The sequence below is a fragment of the Rhineura floridana genome, chromosome 18 (assembly GCF_030035675.1).
Source record: "Rhineura floridana isolate rRhiFlo1 chromosome 18, rRhiFlo1.hap2, whole genome shotgun sequence".
NCBI classification, from domain to species: Eukaryota; Metazoa; Chordata; class Lepidosauria; order Squamata; family Rhineuridae; genus Rhineura; species Rhineura floridana.
In genome coordinates this window covers 26,521,037-26,534,606 of record NC_084497.1, presented here as the reverse complement: position 1 = coordinate 26,534,606, position 13,570 = coordinate 26,521,037, and the positions used below count along the sequence as shown (strand labels likewise).

At 44.5% G+C, this 13,570-nt stretch overlaps 1 protein-coding gene and 1 pseudogene across 1 annotated transcript; one reads left to right on the top strand and one right to left on the bottom strand.

Moving 5' to 3' along the window:
* The first annotated feature begins 199 nt into the window (after positions 1-199).
* Positions 200-318, top strand: LOC133373038 (5S ribosomal RNA; annotated as a pseudogene).
* A 10,341-nt stretch (positions 319-10,659) lies between these two features.
* Positions 10,660-12,398, bottom strand: LOC133372564 (transcription factor HES-5-like). Its single transcript, XM_061601346.1, has 3 exons — positions 12,333-12,398; positions 11,570-11,750; positions 10,660-10,892 (listed from the first exon to the last, which is right to left on the bottom strand). The coding sequence occupies exons 1-3, from the start codon at positions 12,396-12,398 to the stop codon at positions 10,660-10,662; spliced, it is 480 nt and encodes a 159-aa protein (XP_061457330.1).
* Between the last annotated feature and the right edge of the window lie 1,172 nt (positions 12,399-13,570).

Below are 13,570 nucleotides of genomic sequence, written 5' to 3'. Positions count from 1 at the left end.
CCTTTTTCTAATCTGAAATTCAGTTCTCCATCTTTCCCACACAATTTGCATTTTTTTTTTAAAAAAAGAAAAATCCTCACAAAAATGTGGTTGGCTCCTGATGTGCCCAATTGCATCTGCCGTTTTGACTGACATGCTTGTCATTTGCAAGCCATTTTCCCCTAATGTGATGCAGTTTTATGAGTTATTTTCACAGACGACCTATCGTCATGCTACCCTGAACATGCCCACTCTCCTCTGATCTCGGAAGCTAAGCAGGGTCAGGCCTGGTCAGTACTTGGATGGGAGACCGCCTGGGAATCCCGGGTGCCGTAGGCTTGGAGGAAGACAATGGAAAACCACCTCTGAATACCTCTCACCATGAAAACCCTATGAATATATATAAAAAAAGTTTCATTGGGTCGCCATAAGTTGTAATCGACTTAAAGGCATATAACAACAATTTTCATGGACATATGCTTTATTTATTTCATTATTTATTTATTTATTTCATTATTTATTTATTAAACTTGTATACCGCCCCATAGCCGAAGCTCTCTGGGCGGTTTACAGCAACGAAAAACAAATACAATTTAAAATACATCTTTTTAAAAAACAATTTAAAACATAATTTAAAAATGTAAAACAATATAAAAAACATGCTAAAATGCCTGGGAGAAGAGGAAAGTCTTGACCTGGCGCCGAAAAGATAACAGTATTGGTGCCAGGCGCACCTCGTCAAGGAAATCATTCCATAATTTGGGGGCCACCACTGAGAAGGCCCTCTCCCTTGTTGCCATTCTCCGAGCTTCCCTTGGAGTAGGCACCCGGAGGAGGGCCTTTGATCTTGAGCATAGTGTACGGGTGGGTTCGTGTCGGGAGAGGCATTCCATCAGGTATTGTGGTCCCAAGCCGTGTAAGGCATTATAGGTCAAAACCAGCACCTTGAATCGAGCTCGGAAACATTTTATTAGCGTTATATCCTGCCCTTTCTCCCAGCAGGAGCCCAGGGCGGCACACTTTTAAGCACACTTTCCCCTAATCAAATGCATTTTTTGTACATGCCCTGGAAGACTGCACTGCAAAATTCGCAGAAGTCGCAAATGTCAAACGGTAATTGTGTTTCCGTTAGCATCTTGGCTTGAGAGGTGCGGATCAAGCCATTTCTCATCAAAAGGCTAACAAAACTGGGTGTCTCCCTCACCCCTACATGCAAGCCGCCCACCCTCCACTTTATATGCTTATGGGTCCGTTGCATGAGCAACCAACATGGCTACTTCCAGTGCATCCAAGTTGACCCGGAGGATATGTGGCTGTTCAGATGGGCCCCCTCCCCCAAAGTTCAGTGAGGGAGTGGGGGAAAGGAAGAAAGATTGTGCTTGCTAGCCATCATTCTGTTTATTGATTTGAAGCATTTGTACCCCGGTCTTAATTTAAAATAAAAAAGGCTTGCAAGAGTCAATGTGTGTTCAATGTGCCTTAAATCACTGTTCTTCAACCTTGGGACCCCAAATGTTATTGGACTACAACTCCCATTACCCCAGCCAGCTTAGCCAATGGCCAAGGATGGTGGCAGTTGTAGTCCAACAATATCTGTGAACCCAAGGTTGACAAACAGTGCTTTGAATGCACGGTGTGGTTGCGACCTGCATTAATTGAAATGGGTCTATTCTAACTACTATCTGCTAAATAGTATTTACTTCTAGTATTACTACCTATCTCTCTGATTATCTGCTAAAGCTGTGTACACCCCATGGATTCCTAACACAAGAACTGAAGGAGCAACTGTTTAGATCAGGTGTGGGGAATCTTTGGCCCTCCAGATGTTGCTGAACGACAACTGCCATCAGTCCTAGCAAGCCTGGCTAGGGATGATAATAGGAGTTGTAGTTCAGCAACATTCGGAGGGCTAAAAGCTCCCTGCATCTGATTTAGATATATAGGGTTGTTGCCAATGCCATTACTACTCAGAGTAGACCCACTGAAATGAATGAACATGACTAATGTATTCATTCACTTCAGTGGGTCTGCTCTGAGTAAAATGTAGTTGACTACAATCCATCATTCTCATTGATGAGAAATGAAGGCTAAACCCGACCCTGGAGAAATAGACACAATTTTGAGATGTGTGGGAGAAGGAAGCTACATGTAAACCATCTAGAATTTTCCAAACTTTATATATATATATTTTCAGAGGTGACAGTTTCAAAATGATATATCACTGGCAGGAAACCGAGCCCGTCAATGGCTTCCTTTGAAGAATGAGTGTTTAAAAAATCCCATATTTGCAATGAGTTATCAAGCAACAGCTACGTGCTTCTGACCTATATACATTTGCACTTCTTAATATGCAAAGTGGAAAACTGCTGTCATTCAAAATTTGCAATGCAAAATTTGCAATGCAAAAAGGTGTATATTAGAGGACCCTGTGTGCCAGTAAAAAAAAACACATAAATGCTTAAATAAAATCACACACATAAGTAACACATAAATGTTAGTCCTACTCTTAGTAGGCCCACTGAAGGCAATGGATGAAACTGACTTTATCACTATACAGATTTTAGCACAGACATTCTTTTAAAACATCACAAGCTGTTGCAGAAATTGGGCAAACTGAACTTGAGAATGGGCAGCTCAGAGAAACTAAGACAGATGCATCCATTCCTGTTTCAATATTTATTTTTGCGTTTATTAAAGTATTTATAGGCCACACTTTTCACAGAGCCCATGAAGGCGGCTTACAACAAAGGTGTAATTTTTTTTAAAAAACCCCAATTACAAATAATTAAAAACAATAATAAAAGCATCAACAGTACTGTATTGATTTGGGGGAGGGAAAATCGTGTTCAAAGGCCAGTCTAAAAAGTATGGTTTTTAAAAGACGCCTGAAAGAAAGGAGGGATGTTTCCTGCACAACCTCTAGTGGTAGGGAGTTCCACAGGGCAGGGCCTACCACACTAAAGGCTCAGTCCCTGGTGGAGGCCAACCAGACCTCAGCGGCATGTGGAGCCACCAAAAGTGCCCCATCAGAAGATCTCAGGGATTGAGATGGAACATAGGGAGTCGAGCAGTCCTTTAAGGTACTTTGGATCCAAGTCATTTAGGGCTTTGTAAACTAACACAAGTACCTTGAATCTGAGAGCAAACTGGCAATATGCAACAATGCTTTTCCAATCACGAGTAGAATACTTCATTTCACAACAACCTACTCCATGGGAAGGATTTCTAGAAATTGCCACCACCAGGTAAGCTTGCAACAACCTCGCCCTGATCTCAAGTTTCAGCTTCCAGCCGCTCATTTGAAGCTTGTTTGCCAAAGACGCCATCAGTGGCTGATATCCTTGTGTTTCTTAGGGGACTACTTCCCAGTCCAATTTTGTTTATTTGTTTGCTTGTTTGTTGTTACTGTTATTGTTGTTGTTATTGTTATTTATTTATTTAATTTGTATCACGCCCTTCCTCCCAGCAGGAGCCCAGGGAGGCAAACAAGGCACTAAAAACACTTTAAAACATCATAAAAACAAATCTTAAAATACATTAAGACAAAACAGCATTAAAAACATTTTAAAAACTTTTGTTATGTGCTTATTTTTTCTGAACAACAGGAGGGTGGGCAACCTCAGGCCCGAGGACCAAATATGGCCCTTCAGACTGGCTCTCGGAACTCTCTGCTGGCCACACCCCCTGTCATCAGACCACACCTACTTCCAGCCATATACCCCTCTCCCCAGGCCACACCCCTCCCCAACCCTGCTTTGCAACCTCCTGAAGTGTTTTTGGCCTGGCTGCGATGTGCCCTTGAATTCGGATCATACCTTCTGCTTGCCTTGATGGAGGGCAGAGAGGGGGGTGCAAGTGTGTGTAGAAATGAGCCTGCTGTACAAAGGTGAAATTCATGTTCATTGCCCCACCCACTTTTGCCTCTGGCCCCTCCCACCATTGGCATGTGGCCCCCAGGAAGTTGCCTACAAGGGAATGCGGCCCTAGGTGTGAAAAAAAGTTCCCCACGTCTGTTGTAACAGGTTTTCTTACACTTTGTCAACCACTTGGAAGCCTATTTTGGCATTAAGTGGTGTATACATTAATAAATAAATAAGAAATCTGAATAATTAGCAGAGGGCGTTGTATGTGTGCCTCTTCTTTAACACAGGCTCTTTTGTTTTGCTTGGCGCCAGGGCGATTGGGGAAGAAAGAAAGAAAGAAAGAAAGAAAGAAAGAAAGAAAGAAAGAAAGAAAGAAAGAAAGAAAGAAAGAAAGAAAGAAAGAAAGAAAGAAAGAAAGAAAGAAAGAAAGACCAGCTGGGAAACACACACAAACTGTCAGACTTGAGCAGGATTGAACCATCCTCTCACCCGCTGATGAGCAGAGGGTTCAATCCTGCAGGCTGTTTTGCCAGTATGGTCTCTGCAAAGAATGCGCTGAGGAAGCAGCACCCAGCAGGGCTGAATCCTTTACTCACTGGTTGGATCTCTGCAGGGTGGTCAGGAGGCAGGGGGGAGAAGATACAGTGTCTCCTCCCCACCCCACCACCCCTCCTGACCGTATGTTAAAATGGAGGTTTAAAACCCTGAATAAACATGCAGTTGGAAAGAGGGGAGAGGAGACACAGGGTGTAGTTGTCCAGGGTTCCAGGGGGTCTTAGACCCCTTACTTTTGGGGAGAGCAGGATCCCAGCAGGGTACCTATGTCTCCAGCATCCTACAAGCCAATCAGCATGAATCAGGAGTGTTTAGCCATTGAAGAGAGTCTTCTAACATGCTTGATTGTCCTTTCCTGCTGATTGGAGCCAATCAGAGTGAAAGGAGAGTCAGCCACTGAGAAGACTCTTCTCAGTAGCTAACACTCCTCTTTCCTGCTTTTTGGCTCCTAAGGATGTCTGTTGTCATGGGAGAAGGCATTAACAAGGACCTCATTCTCAACCTCACAGCAAAAAAGGGGGCCTGGCTGTGACTAACATGAAGGGACCCTGCACTTCCGAATCTGTCACTACACTACTGCTCTTGATCTCTCCCCTCTGGACTGCATGTTTAATTAGGGTTTAAAACATCTGATTAAACATTTGCTCTGCCCCCAAATCCATTCGGGGGCTGGATCTGGGCCAGGTCTGCCCCAATTTGAGTCCGATTCAAAGTCACCGGTCGTGCCCCGGTCGGGGGGGCATGCCCAACCCTAGTGGATTTGCTTCTGCAATCTGATCATAACCCTAGCCCTGGCCGCACCCACACATGCAGGCTGACCCACACTCACTTCTCTGTCATCTCAGCATATGACTTTGCATATGACTTTCAAAACCTCACTGACAACAATTAGATTATCTGCCAAGGAAGCTTTGTCTTGGCCTATCCTAACCGGGGAGGCAGAGGAGGCGAACAAGAGTTGCTGAGGCAGCCTGAGATAATCTGAAAAAAATGATGAAATCGGCCTTTTGCAGGACTGCTTTGTTTAAAATAAATTGAAGCCCATGTGTTTTTTTGGGGGGGGTCCCATGAAGTGCCTCCTCAGCAGTTGCTGTGTATGCAGGAGACGGGGGGGGGTGCTATCGAGACTGCACCAGGGAAGGGCCCTTGTGGGGATGGGCCATAGCTCAGTGGTAGAGAATCTGCCTTGCATGCAGAAGGTCCCAGCGTCAGTCCCCAATGACATCTCCATGTAGGGCTGGGAGAGACTCTGCAATGGTGCTGCCAGTCTGTGTAGACAATACTGAGCTACATGGACTGCTGACTCAGCAAACAGCAGCTTCCGATGTCCCTCCCTTTGCACCCACACCAAAGGTTATAACGATATGCTCCCTTTCAGGGCACACCTTTGACCCAGCCTAGAAATGGGAGCACTCTGGTGCTCAGTGGGACGGACCTGGGCCCAGTGGTGGCTGGCGACCATTGGGAACTGGTAGGGCAGAATGCAAGGAGCCCCAGCAGCCAATGGCTGGCGCGACCACAGCCAATGGTAGGCAGAGCCAAGTGACTCGCACTCTGTCCCCATCCTCCTCCCTGCTGAGTTCTACAAGGGCAAACGCTGTCACCACAGAGGAGGAAGCTGACAGGGACGGCTGGCTGTTAAGTAAGAAGTAAAGCGGTGGCTGGCTGAAGGCGGACTGAAGTTAGTGGGGCAGTGCCCCATTCACCATAACGGACCAGCTTCCACTGTCAGGGCCCTACCAAGCCTCTGCCCCTGTTGACTAGCGGTAGTTGGTGGCTTTGAAGTCAGTGGGGCAGTGGAATCCGCTCTGGGCTTTCATCCAAGCTGTCCACGGTGGTGAAAATTGCTGAGGGTCTCAGCAGACCACTCGATGATTTCTCTGCCTGGTGTAGGAATTACAATGCACTGTGCTACATGCATTTTCCTTGCTTCTTTTTCTCCCTTACTTATTGTATTTTATTCTGTCGAATTCAGGTGGTGATGCAATAAAATGCAACGTGTAATAAACTCAAGAAGCAAGGAAACGCAATTTTAAAAATTGACATATTTAATGCAGTACACGTACCTTCTCCCGACTTCAACCACAAATCCACAGATATAGCACAGATGAGGGATGGGATCTGTCACCTGGTACCACTTTGAAAGCTTTCCGTCAACCTAACAGGCCGGTACTGATTCAAGTTTGTTGTTTGTCTGCTGTCTGCTGCTTTTACTTTTACCTGTATTTATTTGTGTATTTTTCCTCCCCGAAATAACGATATTGGCATCAATGTTTTGATAGGAAATCTCATTACTTTGAAAGGAGATATCAATATTTTGAAAAGAAATGTGAGAAATGAAATATCAATAAAATAATGGTTCTTAATCTCAATATCTCCCAAGCATTTTAGCATGCGTTTTTAAATTGGTTTTTTTTAAGTGTTTTTAAATTTGTATATTTGTATATTTGCTTTTAATGTTTTTAATTGTTGTAAACTGCCCAGACAGCTTCGGCTATGGGGCGGTATACAAATGTAATAAATAAATAAATAATAGATATCTTAGAGGCAGATGCTGTTGTTGTTGTTTTTAAAAAAATCCTTTTTCAAAAATAGTTGTAAAAATCGCTGCACAAACATCCAATCTGCAACAATAGAGAATAAGTGAACTAATAGAAAATTCTGTACCAAATCCAAATTGGGTGGAATTCTAGCACATCCCTACTGCAGACCACCTGAACGAAGCTCACGGACCTCTGGTGGTCCTCAGACCACAGTTTGGGAACCCCTGTAAGAGACATGCACACTAGACTGTTGATGAATGTTTGTTAGGATTTGTTTCTTTAAAAAAAATCAGACTGAAGCGGAAATGTGTCAGACTGAACGTAACAGTGGAAAAATGAAAAAACAGAAAAGAACGTGTTTGGTCTTCCCTGCGAAGGGCATAGGGTGCATGCTTCCTCTAAACTCACTCTTCCTGCATAGATTTTGGGTGAAGTTTGTGACCTCTGGTGGTCAGATTAATAAAAATACAATGGTGAGTTCACATCATAAAAAGTTTGAGTGGCCTTACAGACCATCACACTCAAGCGTGGGGAACATTTTTTCAGCCTAAGGGCCATATACCCTTCTGGGCAATCTTTCAAGGGCCACCTGTCGGTGATGGGCAGGGCCAGAGGCAAAAGTACTGCGCTGCAAAAATGTGAGAAGCGTGAATTTTGAAGGAAGGCTGTGTTTCGGATTAAATATTGTTCCAGAAATGAATTGTTTCAGAAATAAAATGATGAAACCGAGGTTATCCTACTTTGGACACATAACGAGAAGACATGATTCACTAGACAAGACAATAATGCTGGGGAAAATGGAAGGGAGTAAAAAAAGAGGAAGGCCAAACAAGAGCTGGATTGATTCCATAAAGGAAGCCACAGACCTGAACTTACAAGAGCAGAACAGGGTGGTTTACAAGAGATGCTATTGGAGGTTGCTGATTCATCGGGTCACCATAAGTCAAGATCGACTTGAAGGTGTATAACAACAAATTGTTTCAGAAAGTGTGGTTTTTGTAGGTTCACCTTTAAAACCAAACTTAATTGACTTTTTCCCTCCCTTTCCTATCTGCCTGGCGGAGGTGTGAAGATAAAATGCTGGTTGGAACAACAGATGCTGCCCCAAAATCTTTTGTGGAAGACCAAAATTAGAAAGGCTACACATCCTTACAGCCTACATTTGGTTGGGGAGAGTCTGTTCTAGATTAGCACATTTCACTGTGGAGAGTAAGGCCTCCCCATTGTATGGTAGTCAGGTTGGTTTTGTTGTGGGTTTTCTTCAGCTGAGTGTCCCATCTAAACCCCCTGGGCGAGTTTCAAGTTTGCTCGAACTGCATAAAGTGGCACAAAAGTACTTTAGGAAAGGCTCCATTCCACGATAACGGAGGAGATGAAAGCTGAGTGGGAAGCAAAGTCTGCTGTAGTGGCAGAGCTTGGAAAAGTTATTTTTTTGAACTACAACCCCCAGCATCCCAATCCAGTGGCCATGCTGGCTGGGGCTGATGAGAGTTGTAGTTCAAAAAAGTAACTTTTCCAAGCTCTGTGTAGTGGTTAGCTAGACAAGGAGCAGGGAGACCTGATCTCCAATCCATGACGCTTGCATGCTTGAGACTCCCAGCCTAACCTACCTCACAGGGCTGTTGTGAGTGGGAAGAACTCTGCATGCTGCCCTGAGCTTCTTGCAGAAAGGGTGGGATAAACATACAGTGAATAATTATACAACTACCTCCCCTCTCAGAGACAGTATGCTTCTGAATACCAGTTACTGGAAACCACCGGAGGGGAGAGTGCTCTTGCACTCAGGTCATGCCCAGAGGCTTCTGATAGGCCTCTGGATGGCCACTGTGAGAACAGGATGCTGGACTAGAAGGACCACTTGCCTGATCCAAAGCAACACTCTTATGTTCTTAAAGCCTAACGCCTGTCAGTGTCCCTTTAAGGAAATTGAAGTTTAAAAAAATAATAATATCCCAGCTTGATCCACTAGAGGGCAGCATTTAGCTGTGGACCAATGGTCTGACTCAGTACAATGCAGCTCCCTATTTTCCTATGTAGATAATAATGATCCTTCTACTTCCGGTGTTCAGGCTGCGAGCGCCGTTCCTTACTTGGCCAAAACGGCACCACCCACACAGAAGAGGAAGGTACCAGCAGGGCAGAGGGAACCCTGAAGTTTGCAGAAGAAGGATAACTCTTGGTGGGTGAGCTAAAAGAGAAGAACATCCCAATGAGGGCAATATGCTCAGTGGCCACAGGATGCCGACTGATTGTGGGGAAGGAGGATTGGAATGGAGTGGCCGGAATTCTGAACAGCAACATTGTCAGGCTTCCCCTAAAGGATCCTGGGAACTGTAGTTTGTGAAGGGTGCTGAGAGTTGTTAGGAGACCCCCTGTTCCCCTCACAGAGCTACAATTCCCAGAATTCCCTGGGAAGAGGGACTGATTGTTAAACCACACTGGGAATTGTAGCTCTGGGAGGGAAGAATAGGCGTCTCCAAGTCCAAACAACTCTCAGCATCCTCAACAAACTACAGCTCCCGGGATGCTTTGGGGAAAGCTGTGCCTGTTTAAGTGGCATCATAGGGCTTCAAATGTAGTGTGGGTATAGCCTATATAAGCCCAAGGAGAAGAAGAACTAGAGGAGGAGGAGGAGGAGGAGGAGGAAGACAGCACTGAGTTGTTTTTAACATGGTCATATTTCGTTCCCCACTTCCAAACAACACGAAGCCCGGGAAATTCCATAGCACATTTTTATTTTATTCTTTGCTTTCCAATAACGTCATACAAAAGGCATACACAGTATGCACACACTACAGAGATCCTGGCATCAGGAGACACAACAAAAACCATATGCCACCCATCCCGTGAATGGCAGCATTCCCCATGCAAGAGGAAAACATCATTATTTCAATGAAACAAAACAAAAACAGCAGGAAGAGCAAATTGTCCTTACGCTCAGAATGTATGACATTGAATAATTAGAATCCCCCCTTCCCTTTCTCTTTAATATAAAGCACGAGGGTATGGTTTCCCTAAGAAAGCAAGGGGGGGGGTATCGTTTCTCTGTGAAACAAATCAGTGAACCATCACAGCATTTTTGTCTAGTCTTCCCTAAAGAAATGGAAGACCTGCAGTTTCTATCAACCAGACAAATTTTTTTTAAAAAAATCCCCACCAGGAAATCAGAAATCTGGTTTGCCAGAGCAGGAAGGTAGCAAAGCCACAAGCCTTTGACAGGCTTCGAGAGAATGTTCTCTTACTGTAGGGTTAGGACACCTGTGACCCTCCAATTCCCAACATCCCTGACCATTGGCCATGCTGGCTGGGATTGATGCTAGCTGCATTCCATGCGGAGGGCCTCAAGTTTCCCATCTCTGCCCTACTGCAACCTCTAGCAGCATCGAGATTTTGAAAAAACATTTCTACACTTTGACAACCTGAAATTTGCTGTTCATCGCATGCGCACATGCGTACACACAGTCTTCATTATGAAGATACATACTTCCCGCATCCCCAGACTGGATACATAGCTGCATGTTGCTTTCACCCTTAAAAGTCAGCCCAAATACAATTCGACTGACTACAGAATCCCAAGCATTCTGTTTCTCTCCAAGAATAAATAGTTTGAAAAGAGGGGAAATATGATTCCCTACAGAGAAGAAGACCAGGGCTAGATGATTGGATGGAATCCTGCCCTCCCTCTGGAAACAAGGTCCATTGACAGCTTTTTTGACTGTCTACCAGGGCCTCCAAAGAGCTGGTACGTTCTTTGAGGACTGGTGCTTCAGTGTGGACTGCGCGCTGATGACTTCACGCATGGACAGCTGGCTCCTTTGGAAGTGGCTCACTAGCTTGGCCTGAGTTTCAGTGTGGACTTTGTGAACTGACATGAACTGGAAGGCTTCCTGCAGGCATCTGGAGTAACCTTCTCTGAAGTCCACCTGTATATCTTTGTGGACAGATCCCATTGCTAGAGAAGGGGGGGAAAGGAGAAGAAAAGAAAGACTATGATTAAATATTCATGTGATAGCTTGGAGAACACCTTTCAGTCTCTCCCTCTAATATCCCTCCTTCTAATGTCAAACTCAGGTGGTGAGTGCCAACAGGTCTGCAGTAAAAAAAACAAATATGGGGCCCATTGAGAAACATGCAGGAAGCATCTGGATGCCTGGGGACAGCCTATAGAAGTACAAACAAATCTTTTCTTAAAAAAACAAAAATTATGGGGGCAACCCAACATAAAACAGCCTAATGAGGACTAAGCATGCTCAGTAGCCATGGAAAGTTGACTTGTTGGCTGGCAAAAAAAAAAGGAAACTGGAAGGGGATGGGTTGGATGGCCTTTCCTCGATAAAGACATTTGGGGAAGGGCCATAGCTCAATGGCAGAGCTTCTGTCTTGTATGCAGAATGCCCCAAGTCCAATCTTTGGCATTCCCAGGGAGAGCTGGGAGAGAACCCTTCCTGAAACCCTGGAGAACAATTGCTAGTCAAGGTGGACAATACTGAGCTAGATGGACCAATGGTCTGACCTAGCAGAAGGCAGTTTCCTATGTTCCTAAATGACAGCTCGCCACCTAGTGGGTGATACACTACAGTGTGTTTTAGCTGTTTTCGAACAGGCCTAAACGCTCATCTCTCGCCCTACCTTTTGCCTGCTGCTGGCTTTGCTGCCTCAGGTAGTCCACAGTCATCTCGAGGACGTCGGCTTTCTCCAGCTTGGAGTTAGGCTGATGCCTCTGGAACTCCTTCTGCAGGAGGACTTTCAGTTGCTCGATGCTGTTGTTGATGCGGTCACGGCGCATTTTCTCCACCACCGGCTTTCTAAGCTGCAAAGGGAAGCAAGCACATTTTCTTAGGAGAGGCGTTCAGACAGAGCCCCCTGTTTACTCCACAAATGTGTTAGATGTCCGGCAGGTGGCATGTCAGGTTTGGGATTTTTGGGGGAGGGGAGCAGGTATTTTACAGAGTGGTTTGTTAAGGATGACACCTTCAGGACAAACATATCAGGTCGTCTCCAATCCTAGTCCTGCTCAGAGTAGACTCATTGAAATTAATGGCCACCACTAATTTAGGTCCATGAATTTCTGCCGGTCTGTTCTGCATAAGATTTACTCAAATGCAACCCATCCATTTTATTGCTGTCATCATGACGTACCCCAAAGAATCTTGTGGGGGGGTAGTTTAGTTTAGAGTGGACAACTAGCCGGATGGGCGACTAATAAATCTAATAAAATAAATAAATTTGCTGTTAGAGATGGTTACCTGTCTCTTCTCCCTACCCCCTTACAGAACTACAATTCCCAGTGTTCTCTGGGGCAAATGACTGTTAAACCCCTTTGAGCGTTTTAAGTAGATGCACCCCATTAGAGCTCTCTCACACACAAACACACGTACTCTCAGTTACTTACTTTATTTTTCTCTTTAGGGGTGAGCAGGCCATTTTGATCCATGAAAACAACGCTGGAAGGTGCCATCTTTTCCTCTCCGTTTTAACCCGGCTGCAAAGGTAGGTGTTGCTTAGTAGTAAGTCTGAGATCCCCAGGCAAATGTGCTGGGGGCTAGCAGCTCCTGCCCTATATTTATACAGCCCAGGCTCCCTGAGAAGCTGTGGGTCTCTGCTTCCCTCGAGTTTCCCACACTCGGGAGCCAATCAGAAGAGGCCAGCAGAGACAATGGAAGAAGCAGCTCCCCTTGCATGCTCCGCTGGCAGTGAATAGCCTCCGGATAATGACCTTTCCCCAGATGAGCAGGTGGGGAGTCTGTGCTATGTGAAAAATTGGAATCAGGGATTATACACACGGGGAGCTGGGAACAGGCTGCCCCTCCACTCGCAGAGGCCACAGAAGAGATTAATCACATTCCAAGCCGTCACAAGGTGCACTTCATAGCCATTAGTGGGCGGGGGGGCATTGTTGGCATATGTATGGCAAGCAATGGCAGGAAAAGCCTTCACTTGACGAAAGGGGGGACACATGTCCCAATTTATGCCATCTACTCCCAGAAGTAGGGACAGGCAAATCTTTACATTTGAATTTTTCATTCTTCCAGTCTTAAGTTCCATTCTCCACATTTCTACATATTATTATTGTTGTTGTTGTTGTAATAAAAGGTGATTATTGTTACTTATTTGTTTCAAGCATTTTATATACTGCTTTTCATCCAGAAAAAAGATTGCAAAGCGTTTGATAGGAGAAATAAAATACGACAACATCTGAAACAATAAAACTAATCAAACACCAAAATCTGCCAGGTAATACCTACATGAATTATCCAGCTGCTGACATACCTGTATTTCATTTCATCTACAAAATACAATCCCCCATTAAGCAGCAAATTACAACATAGAATAATCAGTAAGCTGATTTCAAAACATAACTATGATGCAAAGGAACAAATTTCAAACCCAGAAGAGTCAATTTCAAAACATAACCATGATGCAAAGCAACAAATTTCAAACCCAGAAGAGTCAATTTCAAAACATAACCATGATACAAAGCAACAAATTTCAAACCCAGAAGAGTCAATTTCAAAACATAACCATGATGCAAAGCAACAAATTTCAAACCCAGAAGAGTCAATTTCAAAACATAACCATGATGCAAAGCAACAAATTTCAAACCCAGAAGAGTCAATTTCAAATCCTAAC

Bases quoted from the DNA above. Each gene is read 5' to 3' on its own strand.
- LOC133372564 (XM_061601346.1), bottom strand. From the start codon at position 12,398: ATGGCACCTTCCAGCGTTGTTTTCATGGATCAAAATGGCCTGCTCACC. The intron at 11,751-12,332 runs GTAAGTAACTGA...TTCCCTTTGCAG, and splicing joins CCCCTAAAGAGAAAAATAAA to CTTAGAAAGCCGGTGGTGGA. The intron at 10,893-11,569 runs GTAGGGCGAGAG...CCCCTTCTCTAG, and splicing joins AAGCCAGCAGCAGGCAAAAG to CAATGGGATCTGTCCACAAA.